Here is a 25,723-nt window from a genome sequence, read left to right as displayed (position 1 = left end):
CAGACGAAAGAATGGCCCAACCCACCCACATACACATGTATATACATAAATGCCCACACACGCACATATACGTACTTATACATTTCAACGTATACATACATATATATGCACACACATATACATATATACACATGTACATATTCATACATGCTGCCTTCATCCATTCCCACTGCCACCCCTCCACACATGAAATGACACCCCCATCCCCCCGCATGCACGTGAAGTAGCACTAGGAAAGGACAACAAAGGTCACATTCGTCCTCACTCAGACTCTAGCTGTCATATGTAATGCACCGAAACCACAGCTCCCTTTCCACATCCAGGCCCCACAAAATTTTCCATGGTTTACCCCAGATGCTTCAAATGCCCTGGTCCAATCCATTGACAGCATGTTGACCCCGGTATACCACATCATTCCAATTCACTCTATTCCTTGCATACCTTTCACCCCCCTGTATGTTCAGGCTGCGATCGCTCAAAATCTTTTTCACTCCATCTTTCCACCTCCAATTTGGTCTCCCACTTCTCCTCGTTCCCTCCACCTCTGACACTTACATCCTCTTTGTCAATCTGTCCTCACTCATTCTCTCCATGTGACCAAACCATTTCAAAACACCCTCTTCTGCTCTCTCAACCACTCTCTTTTTATTTCCTTACATCTCTCTTACCCTTTCATTACTTACTCGATCAAACCGCCTCACACCACATATTGTCCTCAGACATCTCATTTCCAACACAACCACCCTCCTCCACACAACCCTGTCTATTGCCCATGCCTCACAACCATATAACATTGTCGGAACCACTATTCCTTCAACCATACCCATTTTTGCTTTTTGAGATAATTTTTTCGCCTTCCACACATTCTACAACCCTCCCAGAACCTTCGCCCCCTCCCCCACCCTGTGACTCACTTCCGCTTCCATGGTTCCATCCGCTGCCAAATCCACTCCTAGATATCTAAAACACTTCACTTCCTCCAGTTTTTCTCCATTCAAACTTATTCATTTTATTTGTATGTTATACCTTGTCGCTGTCTCCCGTGTTAGCGAGTTAGCGCAAGAAAACAGATGAAAGAATGGCCCAACCCACCCACATGCACATGTATATACATATACATACACGTCCACACGCGCATATGCATACCTATACATTTCAGTGTATACATATGTATACACATACACAGACATATACATATATACTCATGCACATAATTCATACTTGCTGACTTTATTCTTTCCTGTCGCCACCTCACCACACATGAAATAGCATCCCCCCCGCGAAGTAGCGGTAGGAAAGGACAAAAGGCCACGCTCGTTCACACTCAGTCTCTAGCTGTCATGTGTAATGCACCGAAACCACAGCTCCCTTTCCATATTCAGGCCCCACAAAACTTTCCATGGTTTACCTCAGACGCTTCACATGCCCTGGTTCCATCCATTGACAGCACATCGATCCTGGTATACCACATCGTTCCAATTAACTCTATTCCTTGCACACCTTTCACCCTCCTGTATGTTCTGGCCCCGATTGCTCAAAATCTTTATCACTCCATCTTTCCACCTCCAATTTGGTCTCCCACTTCTCCTTGTTCCCTCCACTTCTGACACATATATCCTCTTTGTCAATATTTCCTCACTCATTCGCTCCATGGGACCAAGCCACTGCAATACACCCTCTTCTGCTCTCTCAACCACACTCTTTTTATTACCACACATCTCTCTTACCCTTTCATTACTTACTCGATCAAACCACCTCACACCACATAGTGTCCTCAAACATCTCATTTCCAACACATCTACCCTCCTCCGCTCAACCCTATCTATAGCCCATGCCTCACAACCATATAACATTGTTGGAACCACTATTCCCAACATACCCATTTTTGCTCTCTGAGATAACATTCTCACCTTCCACACATTCTTCAACGCTCCCAAAACTTTCAACCCCTCCCTCACCCTGTGACTCAATTCCACTTCCATAGTTCCATCCGCTGCGAAATCCACTCCCTGATATCTAAAACACTTCACGTCCTCCAGTTTTCCTCCATTCAAACTCACCTCCCAATTTATTTGTCCCTCACCCCTACTGAACCTAATAATCTTGCTCTTATTCACATTTACTCTCAGCTTTCTACCCGAATCAGCCACCAGTGCTGCATCATCAGCAAGCAACAACTGACTCACTTCCCAAGCCCTCCCATCTCCAACAGACTGCATACTTGCCCCTCTTTCCAAAACTCTTGCATTCACCTCCCTAACAACCCCATCTGTAAACAAATTAAACAACCATGGAGACATCACGCATCCTTGCTGCAAACCGACATTCACTGGGAACCAATCACTTTCCTCTCTTACTCATACACATGCCCTACATCCTCGATAGAATCTTTTCACTGCTTCTAGCAACTTACCTCCCACACCATATACTCTTAATACCTTCCACAGAGCATCTCTATCGACTCTATCATATACCTTCTCCAGATTCATAAATGCTACATACAAATCCATGTTTTTCTAAATATTTCTCAAATACATTCATCAAAGCAAACACCTGATCCACACATCCTCTACCACTTCTGAAACCACACTGCCCTTCCCCAGTCTGATGCTATGTACATGTCTTTACCCTCTCAATCAATACCCTCCCATATGATTTCCCAGGAATACTCAACAAACTTATGTCTCTGTAATCTGAACACTCACCTTTATCCCATTTGCCTTTGTACAGTGGCACTATGCATGCATTCCACCAATTCTCAGGGTCTTCACCATGAACCATACATATATTAAATATTCTCACCAACTAGTCAACAATGCAGTCACCCCCTTTTTTAATGAATTCCACAGCACTACCATCCAAACCTGCCACCTTGCCAGCTTTCATCTTCCGCAAAGCTTTCGCTAACTCTTCTCTGTTTACCAAATCATTCTCTCTGACCCTCTCACTTTGCACACCACCTCGACCATAACACCCTATATCTGCCACTCTATCATCAAACACATTCAACAAACCTTCAGAATACTCACTTCACCTCTACTTGTTATTACCTCCCCATTTGCCCCCTTCTTATGCACTTTATTTATCTCCTTCCAAAACATCTTTTTATTCTCCCTAAAATTTAATGATACTCTCTCACCCCAACTCTCATTTGCCCTCTTTTTCACCTCTTGCACCTTTCTCTTGACCTCTTGCCTCTTTCTTTTATACATATATATATGTGTGTGTATGTATACGAGTGGATGGGCAATTCTTCATCTGCTTCCTGGCACTACCTTGCTGACGCAGGACACAGCGGTTAAGTATAACAAAAAAATATTTTTTATTTTATTTATTATACTTAATTGCCATCTCCCACATCAGTGAGGTAGTGTGAGGAAACAGACAAGGAAAAGGCCCAACCCACCCACACACACATTTATGTACATAAATGTCCATACAAGCACATATACATACATATACATTTCACTGTATACCTACATATACATACACAGACATTCCCCCCCCTCCAGCGAGGTAGTTCCAGGAAAAGACAAAAAAGGACACATTCATTCATACTCAAGTCTAGCTGTCATGTGTAATGCATCAGAACCACAGCTCCCTTCCCACACCCATGCCCCACACACCTTTCCATGGTTTACCCCAGACACTTCACATGCCCTGGTTCAATCCATTGACAGCACATCCACTCCAGTATACCACATCAGTCCAATACACCCTAATTCCTCGCACACCTTTCACGCTCCTGTATGTTCAGGCCCCAATCACTCAAAATCTTTTTCACTCCATCCTTCCATCTCCAATTTGTTTGTGTGTACCTTAACCTGAACCAGATACCCATTTTATTAGCCATCCTTTAGGGATGGATGAGTAGCTGGTTTAGGAATGCTAACCACTACACCACAGTAATCCATAGATTTATTATACCAGCATTATTTTTTGTCTTTTACTTTGGTTTTGCAGTATCCTGAATGCCTGGCTGAAGTGGTACATACTGAGTGAGGATGATGCAGCTACTGGAGAGCCTTCACTGCACTCTCTCCCAACTCAGCTCCTAGATATGTACTGTTGTCTAGCCCCACGACTTCCTCTTATCTGCAGCCATCAAAGTGACTCAGAGTTTGGTTTTATAATTAGTAATGCATGTCTTACATTACCCTTAGAGTGTTTGGTTGTATAAGCCCATGAAAATATTGATCTGGAAAAAAAAATAGTGGATTCTCTTGCTGCTGGTGTAATTTTATAATCAATGTTCAGGCTCTCAATTGTGATATCATAAACTGTTTCTATTGGCTTCAGGTGAGAAGGAAGTTACAGTAGCTGATGTGTATTCATACCTTGATGGCTGTAATGTACCAGAGTATTCAAGACTTTACTTCACTCATATCTGTAAATATGGTGAAAAGCATAAGGTATGTCCACATTTCTTTTATATATAAGAGTCAGCTACAGGAAGCTATTATATCATCTTTCATGCTCATTAGTGATGGATCTTTTTTTTTTATATATGATACACATATGCATGCATTGTTTTATAATGTCAAATCATGCACTATAATTGATCCCACTCATACCTTGCGTGTCTTCCTTTCCCAACATATTTTTTTTATTTGTTTTCCTTTTTTCAACATATTTTTTTATATTTGTTTTCCTCTCCTAACATATTTTTTTTTATATTTGTTTGCCATTTCCTGTATTAGATATCTACTGCATGTGTTAGAATGCAACTAAAATGGGGATAGTACCAGGGACCCTCCTCTTTACATATTGTTTTGCTTGACCTTAGTGCTTGTGGACTTTGATGTAGATAGTCTAGAACATGCAGCTTTCAATAACCATCTTTAGGTCCAGGTAGGTATCTTCAGTGTGACAGAATAAAATAGCAAAATAGAGCTGGTTAACATTCAGAGAAAGAGACATGGTCTTGTTAGGAATATGAATCATGTGTAAATGATATATATCTTTACCATTATCCCCTGATTTGCAGCATTTCACACTTGAAGCAGTTAAGAAATAGGATACATGCTCAAATTGCAACATGTAAGCACCTGCACCTGTGGAAGATTTGAAAATTAGGAAAGTTTCCCCCATATTTCTAGTGTATAAGAATTTTTTTCTTTTTTTTTTTTTTTCAAACTATTCGCCATTTCCCGCGTTAGCGAGGTAGCGTTAAGAACAGAGAACTGGGCCATTGAGGGAATATCCTCACCTGGCCCCCTTCTCTGTTCCTTCTTTTGGAAAATTAAAAAAAAATTGAGAAGGGAGGATTTCCAGCCCCCCGCTCCCTCCCCTTTTAGTCGCCTTCTACGACACGCAGGGAATACGTGGGAAGTATTCTTTCTCCCCTATCCCCAGGGATAAGTGTATAAGAATATTTTTCTCAAAAATATAAATATTTCAAGAAAATTTAAGGTATATTTGTATTTATCATGCATTGTTTAATGACTTGGCAATAAACTTTTTGATTTTCACCTTACCAACTAGCAAATTATGTTTCATTTTTTATCCCACCAGCTGGCGGTCACCTTGTAAATAGAAAGACTTGTGATGCTTGCTATGGTTCGTGTACAGTAGTGTTACATGCTTCCCCATTATTTTACTGCTTCCATAGTAAGAGTTACCCTTTCAGTATTCCACAAGGATTTTCAAAGAAACTCGTGCCTATAGCTAATTCCTTGGGTCTTACTCACTCACCTCTAGCCACTACTAGTAAAAGTAAGGATAGAATAAGATTTTGTGCTTTTTCTTCCACTTCATTAACTGTTTAGCTAATGTGTAAGAAAAGGGGCAGTGTGATGGAGAAAATTGAAAACTTCCTTACCCTTTGGACTTGGAATCAGAGAATCATGCCTAGGACCACACTGATTATCCAGGAAAAAGCAGTCATTGTACTGTATAATGACTTAAAAATAAATAGGTGAAACTATTCAGGAGGAAACTTTTGATGCAAGTTAGGGGTGGTTTGCGAGATTCCAAAAGTTTGTGATTTTCATAACTTAAGAGTGGGGAGGCTGTAAGATACTGAGGTAATGCAGTGTTAGCTGGAGTGTATAAAGATTATTGAGAAAGTAGGTTCCTCCACACCTCAGCAAGTCTACTAGAGATATGACTGGGTTATTCTGGAAAATGATGCCACCCAGAATGTTCATCAGCCAGGAAGTAAAGTGCTTCAAGATTCAAGGCAGCTATAGATCAGTTGATGCTTTTACTGGAAGGAAATGCCAAGGGATGTTTTAAGATTAAGCTCTTTGCTTGTGTTTCGTTCATAAAATCCTAGCACCATCAAAGGCTGTGTAAAGTTGGCATTACCTGTGATCTGTCATTTTAACCAGAAGGATTGGGTCACCAAGAGTGCTACTGTGCCAATAAAGATTTAGCCACTAAAGATTTTCTTATTCTTATGGCAGATGTTCAAAAACATCTGACTGAGGTGAGTCCAAATGTTAAGGTTGCTCCCTAAAAATGCCACCTTCTCACTTCATCCTGTAGATCAGGGCATGATTGCCACTTTCAAAGCATATTGTATGAGGAGGACATTGCGTCAACTCGTCAAAGCTATAGATGAGATGGATAAGTCTTTAGTTAAGGAGTGATTAAAGAATTATAACATTGTGAATGCTGGAGAGAACATAACTCTGTCATGGGAGGACATCACACCCACAACAATGAACACTGTTTTGGGTAAGGTATGTTATGGCTGAGTGTGTACCAGGTCTCTTGTTTTTGAGCTGGCGAAATTGTTGGCCCAGATCTAGCAGACAATTATTTTGCCAACAATTATGACTTTCAAGATGTTGAAGTGGCTGTGTTGCTGTAGTCATGTTTTGAGGACTTGACCAGAGGAGCTAATGCAGCTGGAAGCATAAAAGCTCCAAGAGAAAAGGGCAGTAACATCCTTTACCACACTTCATTTTACAACCAAGGTGTTAGAAGTATTTGGTCATTTAAACAAGGTGGTGGCCCTCTTTAAAGATGTGGATCCCAACCTAGAGGGCTTACAGATCTTTTGCATGGCTACATGGAAATATATAGACAGAAAGAGGCATGCCTCATAGCTGGCATTGAACAGCTTTTTCAAAAGGCATAAGGAAACCTCCCCCTCAAGTTGAAATAAATGCTGAATCAGTTAATTCAGGGAGTGGTGCAGACAAGCCAAGTGCCCCTCCTCCTTACTCCCAGTAAACTTCACTCCACTCAGTCCACTCCACCTCTACCTCATGCCCTCATCACCACACATCTGGTAAATTTTCAGTATGTCCATACTATAAAAAGGCAGTATTTTCTGTTCCCAGACTTTAGGTACATTAAGAAAGTTGTCAGGTGCACAATAACTAACTCCCATGCACAGTTACCAGTAATTCATCCATTTCCTAGGGTGTTACATTTTTGGGAAAAATTATTTTCTGCTGAGAGGGTGAGGTTGTACCAGCAGTATGGGAGGTATAAAGAAGAAAAATGTTGGGGGGGGGGGTAAGTGGGTACACCATTAAACTGCTATTTCATCATTCATAGTGTGATGGCCAGGGAGAGATGAAGTGGTGATGGCAAGGAAGGGCATGATATCTGATATGGGAGGGAGTGGTGATGGTGAATGAAAGTATATGACCAGGGAGGGAGGGCATGGTAGCTTGGAAGAAAGGGAGTAGTGATGGTAGAGGAGGGTGTGATGACTAGGGAAGAAGGGTGTGTCACTGGCTAAGGAGGATATAGTGGTCAAGAAGGGAGAATGTGGTTGTCAGGGAGCGAGGGATTGGTGGTGTTAGTGAGGGAGGGTATGGTGGCCAGGGAGGGTGTCGTGGCCAGGGAAGAAGGGCATGGTGGTGGTTAGGGAGGGTATGGCTGAAAACATGAGGCCATTGTTTATTATTTCCTGTCATTACCTCTCTAAGGTTGGAAACAGTGAACAAGTATATAAGGAAATAGTTACATTTACAGAAGCATGTTGTGTTGCTCATCTGTAATGTTAGTGCCTTGAACTGTGTCTTTGAAGAAAAATCTTTACTTTGTTCCTTCTGCTTCTGCTTTGAGATAGTGACAATACAAGAGAGAGAGAGTTTTGTGCACTCCATTCCAATTTGTTGCTTCCTAAGACATGCTAAAGATACATAAGTAATGATAATTTATCCTTATCCACAGGAATAAAGATATATTTCTGAAATAGATTTTTATTGATTGTTTTTCCAGGTCTCTCTTGAGAAGTGGGTCATCTTTGAGCTGAAAGCCACATGGAATAACACCCCAATAGATGTGCGACAGACTTATCTCAAATGCAGAGTTCTCCAAGATTTTGTATCTCCTGCTACTGTGGCATCTGATTGCCAGCAAGAGATGGTCACTGCCAGAAATAGCAGTTCTACCACAAATGTTTGTGTGTCTCTTAGTAACATATTGGTACAAATAGTCTTTGCCCTTTTGGAAATCGGTTTGAATCAGGTAAGATAGTTTTATGGATACTACAGTATTGTGTAAAAAGAAATTTAATTTTGATAAGAATGTACAAGCACACCTTTTATTTTCTTTAAGTGGGATGTTTCTGAAGAGAATAGCACCTAAAACTGTTATTTCACACAGTAAATGTAGAGTTATGTTCTAGACTCCTTCTCCCATACTCAGTATTCTCACTCAGTAGCATGCCAGGCACAGATAGAAAATTAAGTGCTGTATGATTATGCAAGTAGGAGAGATGGCCAGAGAGCGTTATTGGATTACGTGTTAATTGACAGGCGCGCGAAAGAGAGACTTTTGGATGTAAATGTGCTGAGAGGTGCAACTGGAGGGATGTCTGATTATTATCTTGTGGAGGCTAAGGTGAAGATTTGTATGGGTTTTCAGAAAAGAAGAGTGAATGTTGGGGTGAAGAGGGTGGTGAGAGTAAGTGAGCTTGCTAAGGAGACTTGTGTGAGGAAGTACCAGGAGAGACTGAGTACAGAATGGAAAAAGGTGAGAACAATGGAAGTAAGGGAAGTGGGGGAGGAATGGGATGTATTTAGGGAATCAGTGATGGATTGCACAAAAGATGCTTGTGGCATGAGAAGAGTGGGAGATGGGTTGATTAGAAAGGGTAGTGAGTGGTGGGATGAAGAAGTAAGAGTATTAGTGAAAGAGAAGAGAGAGGCATTTGGACGATTTTTGCAGGGAAAAAATGCAATTGAGTGGGAGATGTATAAAAGAAAGAGACAGGAGGTCAAGAGAAAGGTGCAAGAGGTGAAAAAAGGGCAAATGAGAGTTGGGGTGAGAGAGTATCATTAAATTTTAGGGAGAATAAAAAGATGTTCTGGAAGGAGGTAAATAAAGTGCGTAAGACAAGGGAGCAAATGGGAACTTCAGTGAAGGGCGCAAATGGGGAGGTGATAACAAGTAGTGGTGATGTGAGAAGGAGATGGAGTGAGTATTTTGAAGGTTTGTTGAATGTGTTTGATGATAGAGTGGCAGATATAGGGTGTTTTGGTCGAGGTGGTGTGCAAAGTGAGAGGGTTAGGGAAAATGATTTGGTAAACAGAGAAGAGGTAGTAAAAGCTTTGCGGAAGATGAAAGCCGGCAAGGCAGCAGGTTTGGATGGTATTGCAGTGGAATTTATTAAAAAAGGGGGTGACTGTATTGTTGACTGGTTGGTAAGGTTATTTAATGTATGTATGACTCATGGTGAGGTGCCTGAGGATTGGCGGAATGCGTGCATAGTGCCATTGTACAAAGGCAAAGGGGATAAGAGTGAGTGCTCAAATTACAGAGGTATAAGTTTGTTGAGTATTCCTGGTAAATTATATGGGAGGGTATTGATTGAGAGGGTGAAGGCATGTACAGAGCATCAGATTGGGGAAGAGCAGTGTGGTTTCAGAAGTGGTAGAGGATGTGTGGATCAGGTGTTTGCTTTGAAGAATGTATGTGAGAAATACTTAGAAAAGCAAATGGATTTGTATGTAGCATTTATGGATCTGGAGAAGGCATATGATAGAGTTGATAGAGATGCTCTCTGGAAGGTATTAAGAATATATGGTGTGGGAGGCAAGTTGTTAGAAGCAGTGAAAAGTTTTTATCGAGGATGTAAGGCATGTGTACGTGTAGGAAGAGAGGAAAGTGATTGGTTCTCAGTGAATGTAGGTTTGCGGCAGGGGTGTGTGATGTCTCCATGGTTGTTTGATTTGTTTATGGATGGGGTTGTTAGGGAGGTAATTGCAAGAGTTTTGGAAAGAGGGGCAAGTATGAAGTCTGTTGGGGATGAGAGAGCTTGGGAAGTGAGTCAGTTGTTGTTCGCTGATGATACAGCGCTGGTGGCTGATTCATGTGAGAAACTGCAGAAGCTGGTGACTGAGTTTGGTAAAGTGTGTGAAAGAAGAAAGTTAAGAGTAAATGTGAATAAGAGCAAGGTTATTAGGTACAGTAGGGTTGAGGGTCAAGTCAATTGGGAGGTGAGTTTGAATGGAGAAAAACTGGAGGAAGTGAAGTGTTTTAGATATCTGGGAGTGGATCTGGCAGCGGATGGAACCATGGAAGCGGAAGTGGATCATAGGGTGGGGGAGGGGGCGAAAATTCTGGGAGCCTTGAAGAATGTGTGGAAGTCAAGAGCATTATCTCAGAAAGCAAAAATGGGTATGTTTGAAGGAATAGTGGTTCCAACAATGTTGTATGGTTGCGAGGCGTGGGCTATGGATAGAGTGGTGCGCAGGAGGATGGATGTGCTGGAAATGAGATGTTTGAGGACAATGTGTGGTGTGAGGTGGTTTGATCGAGTAAGTAACGTAAGGGTAAGAGAGATGTGTGGAAATAAAAAGAGCGTGGTTGAGAGAGCAGAAGAGGGTGTTTTGAAATGGTTTGGGCACATGGAGAGAATGAGTGAGGAAAGATTGACCAAGAGGATATATGTGTCGGAGGTGGAGGGAACGAGGAGAAGAGGGAGACCAAATTGGAGGTGGAAAGATGGAGTGAAAAAGATTTTGTGTGATCGGGGCCTGAACATGCAGGAGGGTGAAAGGAGGGCAAGGAATAGAGTGAATTGGAGCGATGTGGTATACCGGGGTTGACGTGCTGTCAGTGGATTGAATCAGGGCATGTGAAGCGTCTGGGGTAAACCATGGAAAGCTGTGTAGGTAGGTATATTTGCGTGTGTGGACGTATGTATATACATGTGTATGGGGGTGGGTTGGGCCATTTCTTTCGTCTGTTTCCTTGCGCTACCTCGCAAACGCGGGAGACAGCGACAAAGCAAAAAAAAAAAAAATGATTATGCAATATGAATTATATGAATGTCACTAATACAGGCTACCAGTTGTTGACACTAACAAATGATGATATAGGGTGAGTATGGAGCATGAGTTGGCATGAAGAAAGAGTGTCAGAGGGTCATCAGAGACCTCTCTTGAAAGCAGTTTTTGACCCTCATCAAAAGCAGTTTATAAACTAATGTTAAAGTGTTGCAGTTATCTTCTTAGGTCACCAGTGAATTGGTTTGGCATTCTAACTGAGATCTTTTAAAGTTTTAGGATTCAGACAATTGAACACAGAAGCATTTTTCATTTAAAGTTGATAAGCATTGCCACACAGCAGTGATGATGTCTGAAAGTCATCCCTTATTTAGAAGTGTATATTGTGCTCTAAATACATTTCTGAAATTTTTATTTTTTTTTTTTTCTTCATACTATTCACCATTTCCCACGATAGCGAGGTAGCGTTAAGAACAGAGGACTGGGCCTTCGAGGGAATATCCTCACCTGGCCCTCTTCTCTGTTCCTTCTTTTGGAAAAAAAAAAAAAGAGAGGGGAGGATTTCCAGCCCCCCGCTCCCTTCCCTTTTAGTCGCCTTCTACGACATGCAGGGAATACGTGGGAAGTATTCTTTCTCCCCTATCCCCAGGGAATACATTTCTGAAATGTCTGGGGTTTTTTTTGGCTTTAACATTAACAATGATGCTACTACTCAGCTACCACTCTAGCCTTACCCCCTTTACTTCTGGTGTACCACATACAGTACAGGATGCCTCTGTCATTTGACTGCGATTGTTCCTTGTACAGCCTGGGGCATTAGAAAATCCTGGGCACAGTAAACAGTGGAGTAGTCAGTCAGAAAGCAGCTACTTGAAAATCAAGATGTTACTTCCATATCGTTCGCCAAAATTTATTCTACCTAGCTGCTCCATAGCACCTGTACATCATTTTTGTCCTGAAAAGAATGTTTTTTCTTGCTTTTTTACCATTTCCCATTTTAGCAAGGTAGCGCCAGGAACAAACGAAGAAAGACTTCATTTGCTCACACGCAGTCTTTAGCTTTTATATGCAGTGCACAAAAACCACACTCCCCTGTCCACGACCAAGCCCTATAGACCTTTCAATGGCTTCCCCTGGCTATTCAACATGCCTTGGTTCAGTTCATTAACAGCACATTGACCCCTGTACACGACATCATTCCAGCCTCAGCACCTTACCTTTTGTCATTCTTCACCCAGTCCCTGTGTTATCTCCTTACACTAGCCTTTTTTCCAGTCACTGTCTAATTCCAAAAGTGGCACATTTATGTCTTAAGGAATTGGATTTACAGGAAATTGATAACTTAAGGAAATGCTAGTTTGCTAGAAAAGAATTTTCATGGACTAATGGACAAGTACATAATCAAATGGCATTGTAATATCCCCATATATCAGTTTGACTGTAATTATAGGAGAAGTAGTTAGCATATGATAGGCAAATTTGTGAAAGATGTCAAATGTTTAGGAATTGATGGAGACATCCCATCGCCCATACGCTTGGAGACTGTTTGTGGATCATTCAGTTATAATGACCAAGTGATTGAGAAGGGATTAAAGTTCAGGAGACAGTTTTATTTCATACTTCATTTATTGTATATCTAACTTTTGCTTTTTGTTTCAGCAAAACTCAAATGAAATATTGATGCTTATACAGTCATTAGCCCACCATATCCCAGACTCCAGTATTTGCCTCCTTCAGGAATGGCATAAGCGCTTCACAGAAGGGATTGTTCTTGATACTTCAGTATTAACCTTCATAAGGTATGAATAGAAATAATGGCATAAATCCCTTTTCCTGGTTGTGCTTGATCATCATATCAAAACTCTCACAGACTCTTAAAAAAATAGTTTCTGTGATGTGAATAGAAGGACACCTTTAGAATTAAAGCCTATACCTGAAGAGTTTTAAGCAATATAAAATTCTTAAGGCACTTGAGAGTGCTATGAAGCCAGCTTGCCAAACATTTGTACATAAACATTTCTGCAGTTTGATCCTGGTGAATTTACGGAAAAATTTTGCAAAATCTTTTGTGTTATCCATAGTATTCTCTTCAGAGTACCTGTGTTCCTCATTCTTTATTGTGCTCTTCTCATTACTTGCTCTCCTGTACATTTCAGATGCTAGCTGGCTTTTATATTGCCTTCATATCCTTCAGAGTACATTCCTAAGCTCTTTTTGATATCTTTTAATTAACCACATATTTCTTTTGTAATCTTTCCTCTATGTTTGTAACTAACAACACTCATATTTCTACACCTACATTGTAAATTTTACAGAACCTTTCATAACAGTGATCTGTATTATGGCTGCAGACTCCATTTCCCACTTTATATTCCCACAGAAATTCTCAAGTTCTGTGTTGTTTCCACAATTATAGCTGTTCCTTGAGTTTGCTTTCATCTCTGCTCTTTTTACTTTTCAGTTACTACATCATCAAACCTCAGCATTCCATGATCATTATTTCCAGTGGGTATATCATATATGATGTTTTTATTTCCTGATGCTGTGTAAAGATAAAACTTAGTGATGATAGTGCATCAGCTCCTCTTCTGTCTGTCAAAAAACTCTCCTCCTTAATCTGACAGGTACTCCAGCCTCTTAATCAGCTTCCCCATATGGTACAGTATCAAATGCTCTGTGGAAGTCCAGATACAAACAATGTACTCAGCATTCCCTTTTGTCTTAGACAGATCTTACTATCTCTTAGATATCTGAGAGGTTTGTCATGCTAGACCTTTCCCTTAAACCATGCTGTCTCTCAGGTAATATATCCTCTATAGAAAGTCATCCCTTTGCTTTCTGATTATATTTTCCAGAATCTCACCAACCACACTTATCAGCAAGACCAGTCTGTAGTACAGTACCTGCATGTGAGTGTAATTGCCTGTTTGTATTGAGCAAGGAGGGAGTTTTGCATTCTTAAACATTCTCTTCTGTTATACGACTTTTTGTATGTATGCTGTCTGCATTAACTACATCATTCCTTTCTATTCCTCCACCAGTCTTATACTATACTGTAAATTTAATTCTTTGCATCTTTTTAGCAAATTTCTTGCTTAATTTCATGTTATGTCCTCTGGTTGCTGTATCCCCACATCTCTTGAGGAACTGTTCAGTGCTCACATCATTGATCTATTTTGAAAATTTAAGGGTTGTGATCAGATCACCCCTCACTCTTCTCTTTTTTAGGTTGGCAGATTTAAAGCCATTATCCTTGTGTGTGTGTGTGTGTGTGTGTGTGTGTGTGTGTGTGTGTGTGTGTGTGTGTATCATTAAAGAAATTAGACTGTAAGTGCTAAATAAGTTTAATCATTCATAGCAAGGAGCATTAGGGTTGATTATGCCTTTGATTCAGGACCAGATTTTTGCATATTTGAAATGTCTAATACATGCACTTGAGAATTCAAAAAATTGGTTTAACAGATTTAAGCCCCAGATTGGCATGCACTATGTAAGGTAGGTAGATATACTTACATGTACTACCTGAACTACTGAATAGTTCAAATCACCTGTAATTTTATAGTCATTATAGCATATTCTAGGAAGAATCTTTTCAAAACAGGAAGCAGTCAAACAGTATGTACATTTAGGTGTTTACCCATTGTTTCTGATGTCCATATGCTTTGCTATTCAAAAGTGTGAAATGAACTTAACCTTGCCAGTAATGATGCTAGTTTATGTGAATTAATCTTGTTAAAAGATAATGAAACTCCAAAAGGAAGAATTATTTTTATGAAACCCCAAAAAGTAGAATTTTTTTGTATTTATGCATATAGAATTAATATTTTCTGTTTAATGATTTCAGCATCTGTCGATGCCTTCCTCCTTCATTCTTCTTGAGAGCAGATCAACTTCTTCAACTTTCTGGAGTCTTAAGGAGCTTTATAGACCAGCTCTTGGTATGTACTTTTCTTGCATATTATTCCTCTATTATTTTAGCTCATTTGTCTCCTCTTAGTCTGTATGATTATTATATCAGTCATTATAGATCTGAGGGTGAGGCAGGAGGGCCATGAGCAGGATGTTGGAAATCCTTCCCTCCTATATTAACTTTCTGAAATAGGACAGTGCAGAATATCACATCCTCTAATTTTTCTCCATTCAAACTTACATCCCAACGTATTCCCAGTGTATCGTAGAAGGTAATTAAGAGAGACAGGAATGGGTGGCTGGAAACCTTCCCCTCTTGTGTTACTTTCCAAAAAAAAGGACCAGAGTAAGAAGCCAAATGAGGAATTTTCCCTTTAAGGCTTTGTCATCTGTTCTTGATGCCACCTCGCTCATGTGGGAAATGATGAGCATGTATGAAAAAAATGTGTATGTATATGTGTGTGAGTATTAGTTGGTGTTAATGGACTGCTCAACATTACACAGAAAAGAAAAATCACCCTTGATAAGGCTCTGTCAGCGGAGGTACGGTCTCATCAAAGAACTTGTCACTCAAAAGGAATCAGCAGTTCCTTCTCACTGGAAATAGCACATTCTTGGGTGCAGGAGCCTTTAGAAAGAGGTTCTGGGGTAATCATAAGTCGAGTGAAAAAATATGTAGTAATCATTGACACAAAAGTTGTAGTAAACTAAATGAATGTAAACATTTTGAAATCATCAGTTACATATTATTTCACAGTATTCTTTCTTTATTTTTAGGCTACAACCCAGGATATTCAGCCAAGTGTATGTGACACAGTCTTCCTTTGCTCTGCATTACTGAATGCTGCAGCAAGGCCTGGCGTTAAAAACCTTCAGGTTCAGCAATGCTTGACACCCCTGAAGACTCCCATTGTGGTAACATATATTCACAATACATTTGGTAAAGAGAAGATTGAAGGAGGAATTCATTTAGCTGTAGACATTTGCTTGAGGAAGTATTTATTGTGCATGTTATTGGAAGAATTAACCATCAGAGAGAGAGAACTGATTTTAAAGGAAAAGGTGGCATGCATAAATTTCCAGGCACATGTGTAAGACCATGAAGAGAACATGATGTTTTGGATAGGTTAATTGATAGTACCAGTTCATAAATAAGAGTTTGTATATCTATCTATCTGTCTATATCTTTGACTCCTGTTCCCTCTGGGAACTCCCATCAAGGGGTGGCCACAGCAAAAGAGTCTCCACCTATCCATTGTTCTCACATGCCTCCCTCGCATACACCATTCCACACATTCTTCCACTATTTCTCTCCCTCCAGTATTTCTCCACCCTATTTTCCCATGTCACAGGTGGTTTTCAACCCACACCAACCCCTTTAATTGTACTATCCTACACTCTTTGTTAACTCCCAACCAATCTTGCATTCTTTCCACATGCCCAAACCACATCAAAGTATTACATTTCACCCATTCTACCACTCCACAATTCACCCACAATTCATTCCCTTCCATACCACATCTTTGATATAGCCTTTCATTTCTTTCTTTATTCCATCTAGTCACACTACATGCTCTTCTCAAATAGCCCATTTCTGCCACCTGGATTCCTACATTTGTAACTCATTAACTCATTCCATGTCCATGTTTTGGCTGTATTCTATGTATTCGGAGTATGTATAGAAAAAAACATAGTAAATGATAATGTATTAAATCTGTTTGTGATTGAATATTATGCAATAATGTAAAATATTAAGGAAATCACAGGTTGAAAAATTAGAGATTAGTTGTATTTACAAAATCAGAAAGATAGTAAGAACCATATTCACCAGTCAAACATAAATGGAGAGTATGTTTATTATGGGAAAGAGATATATGCAGTTTTCCCTGACCTATTGAGGGAATATAGTAGTTTGGATAAAGGATAGTTAAGAATTTTAAATATTTTGTTCTGGAGTGGGAGGGACTTTTATATCAAAGGATAAGAGTTTGCATATTAAAAGAAGAGCATATGTCAGAAGAAACATTACAAGGACTATGATTGGTCAAGATGGAAGGAAATTTATGGATAACACTGTAAGTATTGGTGATAAAGGCATCTGTTTGAGACTGGAAATATGGATGTTGTAACATGCATTAACAAAATTGTAATTGGGAAAACCAAGAGTTATAGCAAAGATAGGGGAATTTGATGGTTTGTGAAGTAATGAAAGTAAGTGAAATAGGTGTTATTGGAAAGGACTTTGCCGAAGGTATTTACTAAAACTTTAATGCATAGAGAAAATATGAAGTAGGTCACTTTTTTGCTTGAAGTAGGGTATAAGATGTAGGTAAAAGTCCCCTGTTTGATGCTAGTCAAGAAACTTGGTTTTGTCACCATCTATATAGGACTAGTTAGAATGTAGTAAAACAGATCTGTTGCTCTCAGTGTTTGTATTGGAAATTATGCATTCATTTCAATCTTAGTACCAGTAGCAGTCACATCATCCCAATCATTTACTATCCACAGGTCTTTTATCATAAATGTTATGTCAGTAGAATAATGCCATCATTCTTTCCCACTTTGTAATGCCCTCCTTGCACCTTGTTCCAGGGACAAGCTTCAGTCCTCCTACTTCAGGCATATAGTGTTGGTATTTAAACATGGGCAATACATTTTGTAAGATGGTGAAATAAGTGAATGCTTAGATATTTTTTGGCTATTTTTTCTAACAGAAACAGGTGACAGTTATAGGTTTGGCTTCTCTCATTGCTCTTGTGCATCTCATTAGCCATATCCCTCTTGTACTAACACTGAATAATTCATAAGTCTATTGATTTGGTTTGTACTTATTCAAAGCTGAGATGATAGTGTTAATCTGGAAGCAGTTCTATGATGGATGAAGTAGTATCGACACTTCCCAAATTACTGCTTGATAGATGCAAGTTTACTGTTATGAGATGCACAGTCAAGGTCAAATAGTGGTGTTGTGAAAACTTTATCTGTATCACGACTAGGTTTCCCAGCCACATAAAAATAAATATAACCCCATTAGGATTGGGCTGGCCATGGACATTGTTCATCTTCAAACTGTCAGGTTTGACAGTTTTCTTTCAAATTCTCATAGTTCTGCCAGTCTCACTCACATTTGCTGTTGTTGCTGGTGTCTACTGTTTGGTTGTCAGAAAGCAGTTATGGGCACTTTTTGCTCACAGACCTTACTACTTTTTTTCTTTTGTCTTGTAGATGAAAGAAGTTTTTTAAATGTCTAACAGTCCCATATTGATGTGTACAGTATCAGTATTCTTGAAAATCTAAAAATTTTAGATGTAACAGAAGATGTCATATGACTAGGCTTAGGTTATTAGATAGATAGTTTTCTTTTCTTATTTTAAGCAATAGAAATATATCCCTGTCATAACTTCTGGGATTAATTTGTTCCCAAAGGAGTTCATGGAGGATTTGCCAAAGAAGTCTAACCTGTCCTGGATGGAGGCTAATAGCTCTAAGTTTATTGATGTTATTGTAGATTAAGAAAAAAGCATTACCAAATCTTAACTTGTTTTTCAGTTCCATTGGGAGGTACTCAGCAGCTTCTTCAGGAATTACAGTGCAGTCATCAGTAACCACAGCTGTTTAGAGAATCTGTGGAACACATTGAATACTCCAAACAAGAGAAGTATCTCGTCTCTCACTCCAGAGGAAACTGGGATCAGATTATTAGCTTTGTGCCTCCAACAGTCAGTAAGTGAGGAAGAACTGAGAGATATGGTATCTGTCATTGATGAGCCAATGTACCTTAAGTGGCTTTTGGCATACATAGGTCTGCAACAAATGAGGGGATCTGCTCCTCTCTTTCCTAGTGATCAAGAATTGTTACCAGGTGTAAGAAAACAAGATAGAAGAACGATTTTGTTGTGCCAAGAAGAACTGCATAAAGTATTAGCTGTATCAGATACATCAAAAATTATCAGCAAGATTTTTCCAAGTTCAGAAGAAAAACATTTAGCACTAAAATCAGTTCCACTAGCTTGTGTCATGATTCTTCTTTTGAATTTCAAAAAGCCTTGTGATAAGCAGAAAGGAAGGGAAATTAACAAAGAAATAGCAGTTATAAATCAGTTTGACCTTCTTTTACAGTGTCATATTTTTCTTAGTAATATTTATGATTGCAAGGGTAACTCAGATGAAGGTTCATTTCTCTGCAGAAACACACTTTCAAGAATGGAAAAGTCTGAATCACCAGATTTAGAGTATTTGGCAAAACTAAACCAAAAAATATTTTCTCTTCTGTCAAAAATATCTTCAAAGATATTAGCAAAGGTATCAAAAAATACATTCTCAAGATGTGATAATGAACTAAAAGCAGCAATCAAGTTTAAATTACAAACAAGCTAGAAATAATCCAGTTATCATGGAAATATTGTAAGAATTTTGCATGAATTATGTACAAACAGATTTTAAATTTAAGGTACTTTCATGATTTTGGTGTTATCAGCTGTTTGACCTGGACACTATAACTTGTTCTTACCAGATAACTATTGTAAATTAAAAGAATCAGACTTTTGATTATCATATCTAGCAATATGAAAATCATTTGTAGCATGGTGATTTAGGATTTAAATGGTGTGCAGGGATGTCATATATATTTTTTTTATATGTATTCATCCTCATTCTGTGATATTTACTCCATTTTCCCATTCAGAGTTAGGTAACTCATTCAGAATCTTCACCTGTTACATCAGTCACCTTCTGTCTATCTGTTGAAAGATGAGGAGGGAGTTGTACACTCATAGGGCCTCATCATTTAAAATCCCATACCACAGTGGTTTGTTGTATTTCTTGTATTATCTGCTTTCACTGTTCTTTCACTGAGCTTGTTCCATTCATCCACAATTATATTACTCTGGTAGTACGTCTTTACCAGTTTTTTTACTTGTTTCTAAGTTTCTTTCTGTGTCATTAGTCAGTTTTTCAATTTCAAAAATTTTACATTATCACTTGTCAGTTTGATTCATGATTTTAGAAAGTGTAATCATACCTTCTCCTCTTCCTTCCCTCTAACATGAGTAAATACATGATTGCAATCCTCCAGCTGTATTTCAGCTGTGGTCTTTATTGCCCTCTGCTGTACCTTCTCCTTTTGATCACTATCTTTTCATTTGTAAGGTGACCATGCTGGTGATGCATGATGTGATTTGGGACATATATCATGTAAATACTTTGCTGAACATTTCCTCATCCATAAATGCAATATCCTTATGTAATGATTCTCCAAGTACACTGTTTCAGTGATAATCTGAACACAGTGTCAAATCACTTTCACACAGACATATTTTGTGTCTTGCCAGATGGCAGTCATGATTAGCCCTCCTTTCACTCTGTCTCACTTTCCATTTGGTTAGATTAAACTTCATCAGTCCAGTGTTGGAGTCTCTTTAAGTATCTTTGCAAGTGATCACAATCATGGAGACTTCATGTTCTCTCATGACTTTAATATCCACAGACTTCCTCAGGGGTGATCCAAGTCCCTTTAGCAAGCCACATACATACATTAGGAGTAACAATGTTCCCAAGACCAAGCCTTGTAGGGTGCAGGAAGTGACTCCACCCAGAGTTCAAGTCATGCTTGATATGGATACTTTGTTCCTCTCTGCTCAGGTAGTTTTCATTCCAGACATATACTTCACTAGAACCAAAAGTAGGAAAGAGAATGCTTAGTTTTAGTACATTTGCAGTTGTAATGCTGAATTCTAGTGAATATTTAATAAGATTCATGACATTCAATACTCACTGGATTAGATTTTCAAAAATTTAAAGTAATATAAGAAATATGAAAAAATGCATTATATATGATGGTAAAGAAATTTAGGATAATTCCAAATTTATCTCAGCTAATGCAGTGAAGAGATTGGCAATAGCAGCCAGATATCAGCATGTGTCTCTGCCAAAAGAAGTTAGAATAAGAATACAACTTGGAAAATAGTGCGTTATGCCTTCTTATTGCAGCAGTGAACTATCTTGTAATGCAATATATGCATACTCATTGTGATATGTTATGCATTAGTCCTAAAATACAATGATATTCTGTGATAGGTAGTTAGGAAAATGAATTACCTCAGATTAAGTAACCTCTGATGTTCTCCAATTAGAGTGAGAGTTAGAAGCAAAGTCTGGGTAATGGAGTTCAAGATAGCGCTTTACATGTGGGAACATGGTGTATTAGTTGATTTATATGTACTATTTTGGGATAGTTAACAAGAATCATCTCAAAAGCCAGCTGCAGAATTATTTCTAGATAAGAGAGTTTACCACTGTAAGTTCACTTTCCATCACTTAGACTTTTCCTATTTGATACATTATTGTATTTCACAGAATTCCAAAATCTTTTCATCTTTTAACATTGAGTGGTAGCTCTCTCCAAGAGATAAAGCTACAACATAGGATGTGTGATGTGATCTGCTTTCTTGATACATTTCATTTGTGCAGTGTATGATGCTTTTCATATTCAGTTTAAGAAATATATATATTTCATCATTCCACTTATGGAATAATTGTTTTATTGCACAATCCTGAATGGAAATACCCAAGAGGAATACTGACATAATTGCTGTGGACAGATGATTTCATTGGTAGATATAAGCGTGAGTGCACTGCAGTGTAGGACCTGAGGGGGTGTCATTAGAAAGGAAAGGGTGCAAGAACATGGGAACAGTAAAGTGTGGTAGATGCAGAGGCTTGTGTAGAGAGGGATGGCTATTGTGTTCATTGGAAGGCAGATGTAAGGGGTTGTATAAATTGACGGCATAAGGGATAAAGAGAAATATGATCATTAATGTAAGAATACTTAGGAGTTTCAGAAGTTAATTGTGACAGCAGTCATAACTTCTTCCAATGATATACAGGGATTTCAAATCTATAATTTGCTGAAGGATGACTTTAAGGTAGTGAGTAAAGCCTTTTTTATTTCCTTCATAAGTGATTCAACCTAATGTATCACAGCATTTCAAATGGAGTATTCAATGGAGATGACTCAACATCTCTTTGTACACTGGAACCCAATTTCATGTTAAAGGTATTAACTTTTTTTTTTTTTTTTTTTACTTTCATACAGGTCAAAAGTTTGTAAATAAAAGATGAAAATATGGCAAAAAAATATGAAGATGAAAGGGTAAGGTGGCCAGATTTTCTTGGACAGAAATGGGACATTCAGCAGTGAGAAGAATCAATATCATTTACATCCTCAAATACCAGAATACTTATCTTAGGTTGTAATGTAAAATAATATTACCTGAGTGTGCACTATACCTTATTTACATTTTAATTATCATATTCTTCTGAGATGGATATTTCGGAATATTTTGAACTTTTAAGCAGATTCACTAGAAATTTGATTTTGTCACAAGCAAATCCTTGAAGTCTAGCACTTCAGGCCCGTCCATTACTTAGCATTTTAAAAGAAAGTAGATTCATTAGAACTAGTTCTTGGGAGACGTAATAACAAATATAATTCTTTTAATTTCTTTTTTTTATTCTAGCTGAGACAGCACGGGCAGCTGATGCCCCAATCAAGGCCATTCCATTAACGCAATATATATATATATATAGGCTTGCGGCAGGGGTGTGTGATGTCTCCATGGTTGTTTAATTTGTTTATGGATGGGGTTGTTAGGGAGGTGAATACAAGAGTTTTGGAAAGAGGGGCAAGTATGCAGTCTGTTGTGGATGAGAGAGCTTGGGAAGTGAGTCAGTTGTTGTTCGCTGATGATACAGTGCTTGTGGCTGATTCATGTGAGAAACTGCAGAAGCTGGTGACTGAGTTTGGTAAAGTGTGTGAAAGAAGAAAGTTAAGAGTAAATGTGAATAAGAGCAAGGTTATTAGGTACAGTAGGGTTGAGGGTCAAGTCCATCGGGAGGTAAGTTTAAATGGAGAAAAACTGGAGGAAGTAAAGTGTTTTAGATATCTGGGAGTGGATCCGGCAGCGGATGGAACTAAGGAAGTGGAAGTGAATCATAGGGTGGGGGAGGGGGCAAAAATTCTGGGAGCCTTGAAAAATGTGTAGAAGTCGAGAACATTATCTCGGAAAGCAAAAAATGGGTATGTTTGAAGGACTAGTGCTTCCAACAATGTTGTATGGTTGTGAGGCGTGGGCTATGGATAGAGCTGTGCGCAGGAGGGTGGATGTGCTGGAAATGAGATGTTTGAGGACAATATGTGGTGTGAGGTGGTTTGATCGAGTAAGTAATGTAAGGGTAAGAGAGATGTGTGGAAATAAAAGGAGTGTGGTTGAGAGAGCAGAAGAGGGTGTTTTGAAATGGTTTGGGCACATGGAGAAAATGAGTGAGGAAAGATTGACCAAGAGGATACATGTGTCAGAGGTGGAGGGAACGAGAAGTGGGAGACCAAATTGGAGGTGGAAATATGGAGTGAAAAAGATTTTGAGTGATTGGGGCCTGAACATGCAGGAGGGTGAAAGGCGTGCAAGGAATAGAGTGAATTGGAACGATGTGCTATACCGTGGTCGACGTGCTGTCAATGGATTGAACTAGGGCATGTGAAGCATCTGGGGTAAACCATGGAGAGTTCTGTGGGGCCTGGATGTGGAAAGGGAGCTGTGGTTTCGGTGCATTATTACATGACAGCTAGAGATTGAGTGTGAACGAATGGGGCCTTTGTTGTCTTTTCCTAGCGCTACCTCGCACACATGAGGGGGGGAGGGGGTTGTTATTCCATGTGTGGCGAGGTGGCGATGGGAATAAATAAAGGCAGACTATGAATTATGTACATGTGTATATGTGTATATGTCTGTGTGTGTATATATATGTGTACATTGAGATGTATAGGTATGTATATTTGCGTGTGTGGACGTATGTATATACATGTGTATGTGGGTGGGTTGGGCCATTCTTTCGTCTGTTTCCTTGTGCTATCTTGCTAACACGGGAGACAGCGACAAAGCAGAATAGATAAATAAATAAATATATATATATATATATATATATATATATATATATATATATATATATATATATATATGTGTGTGTGTGTGTGTATATTTTTTTTTTCAAACTATTCGCCATTTCCCGCGTTAGCGAGGTAGCGTTAAGAACAGAGGACTGGGCCTTTTTTGGAATATCCTCACCTGGCCCCCTCTGTTCCTTCTTTTGGAAAATTACAAAAAAAAAACGAGAGGGGAGGATTTCCAGCCCCCCGCTCCCTCCCCTTTTAGTCGCCTTCTACGACACGCAGGGAATACGTGGGAAGTATTCTTAATCCCCTATCCCCAGGAATAATGTGTGTGTGTGTGTGTGTATATATGTATGTATATTATACTTTGTCGCTGTCTCCTGCGTTAGCCAGGTAGCGCAAGGAAACATATATCCAGACAACAAGTATGAATTATGTACATGTGTATATATGTATATTCTATGTATGTATATATATGTATACATTGAAATGTAAAGATATGTATATGTGTGGACGTGTATGTGGGTGGGTTGGGCCATTGTTTCATCTGTTTCCTTGCGCTGCCTCGCTAACGCGGGAGACAGCGACAAAGCAAAAAAAAAAAGAAATAAAAAAAAAATATATATATATATATATATATATATATATATATATTTTTTTTTTTTTTTTTTATACTTTGTCGCTGTCTCCCGCGTTTGCGAGGTAGCGCAAGGAAACAGACGAAAGAAATGGCCCAACCCCCCCCCCATACACATGTACATACACACGTCCACACACGCAAATATACATACCTACACAGCTTTCCATGGTTTACCCCGGACGCTTCACACGCCCCGATTCAATCCACTGACAGCACGTCAACCCCTGTACACCACATCACTCCAATTCGCTCTATTTCTTGCCCTCCTTTCACCCTCCAGCATGTTCAGGCCCCGATCACACAAAATCCTTTTCACTCCATCTTTCCACCTCCAATTTGGTCTCCCTCTTCTCCTTGTTCCCTCCACCTCCGACACATATATCCTCTTGGTCAATCTTTCCTCACTCATTCTCTCCATGTGCCCAAACCATTTCAAAACACCCTCTTCTGCTCTCTCAACCACGCTCTTTTTATTTCCACACATCTCTCTTACCCTTACGTTACTTACTCGATCAAACCACCTCACACCACACATTGTCCTCAAACATCTCATTTCCAGCACATCCATCCTCCTGCGCACAACTCTATCCATAGCCCACGCCTCGCAACCATACAACATTGTTGGAACCACTATTCCTTCAAACATACCCATTTTTGCTTTCCGGGATAATGTTCTCGACTTCCACACATTTTTCAAGGCTCCCAAAATTTTCGCCCCCTCCCCCACCCTATGATCCACTTCCGCTTCCATGGTTCCATCCTAACCCCAGCATCAGGTTTTATAGGTACCCATGATTACTCGAGTTTCAACAATTAGGTATCATTTCTTATGGTTACGATTCAAGTAAGGTTGTGTTCCATCATCATCAAGCTACTAACGTGGCTCACAATGTTATAATACCCATAATGTGAATTTACCAAAATTTCTCATCTTACTATATACCCTTTCTCGTAACACCGGTTTTTTCCTCATCTGACACATTTTACATACGTATATTTCATCACTAATATATATTCAATATATATTCT

General features: G+C 39.2%; 1 protein-coding gene across 4 annotated transcripts in view; it reads left to right on the top strand.

The window, feature by feature from the left end:
* Window positions 1-21,632, top strand: part of LOC139754557 (uncharacterized) — a 182,140-nt gene extending 160,508 nt beyond the window's left edge. For 3 of the 4 annotated variants that reach the window (XM_071671909.1, XM_071671910.1, XM_071671908.1), the window contains 7 exons: window positions 3,964-4,109; window positions 4,300-4,412; window positions 8,185-8,433; window positions 12,858-12,997; window positions 15,043-15,136; window positions 15,885-16,022; window positions 18,657-21,632. In XM_071671909.1, the coding sequence (XP_071528010.1) occupies window positions 3,964-4,109; window positions 4,300-4,412; window positions 8,185-8,433; window positions 12,858-12,997; window positions 15,043-15,136; window positions 15,885-16,022; window positions 18,657-19,484 (1,708 nt within the window). In that variant the 3' untranslated portion in view covers window positions 19,485-21,632. Of the gene's footprint in view, window positions 1-3,963; window positions 4,110-4,299; window positions 4,413-8,184; window positions 8,434-12,857; window positions 12,998-15,042; window positions 15,137-15,884; window positions 16,048-18,656 lie in introns of all 4 variants that reach the window. The other variant, XM_071671912.1, reaches the window with a different exon arrangement.
* Window positions 21,633-25,723: the final 4,091 nt, after the last annotated feature.

Source organism: Panulirus ornatus, chromosome 17 (assembly GCF_036320965.1).
Source record: "Panulirus ornatus isolate Po-2019 chromosome 17, ASM3632096v1, whole genome shotgun sequence".
Lineage (NCBI taxonomy): Eukaryota > Metazoa > Arthropoda > Malacostraca > Decapoda > Palinuridae > Panulirus > Panulirus ornatus.
Note: the sequence above shows the minus strand (reverse complement) of the source record. Positions and strands in the feature narration are given on the sequence as shown.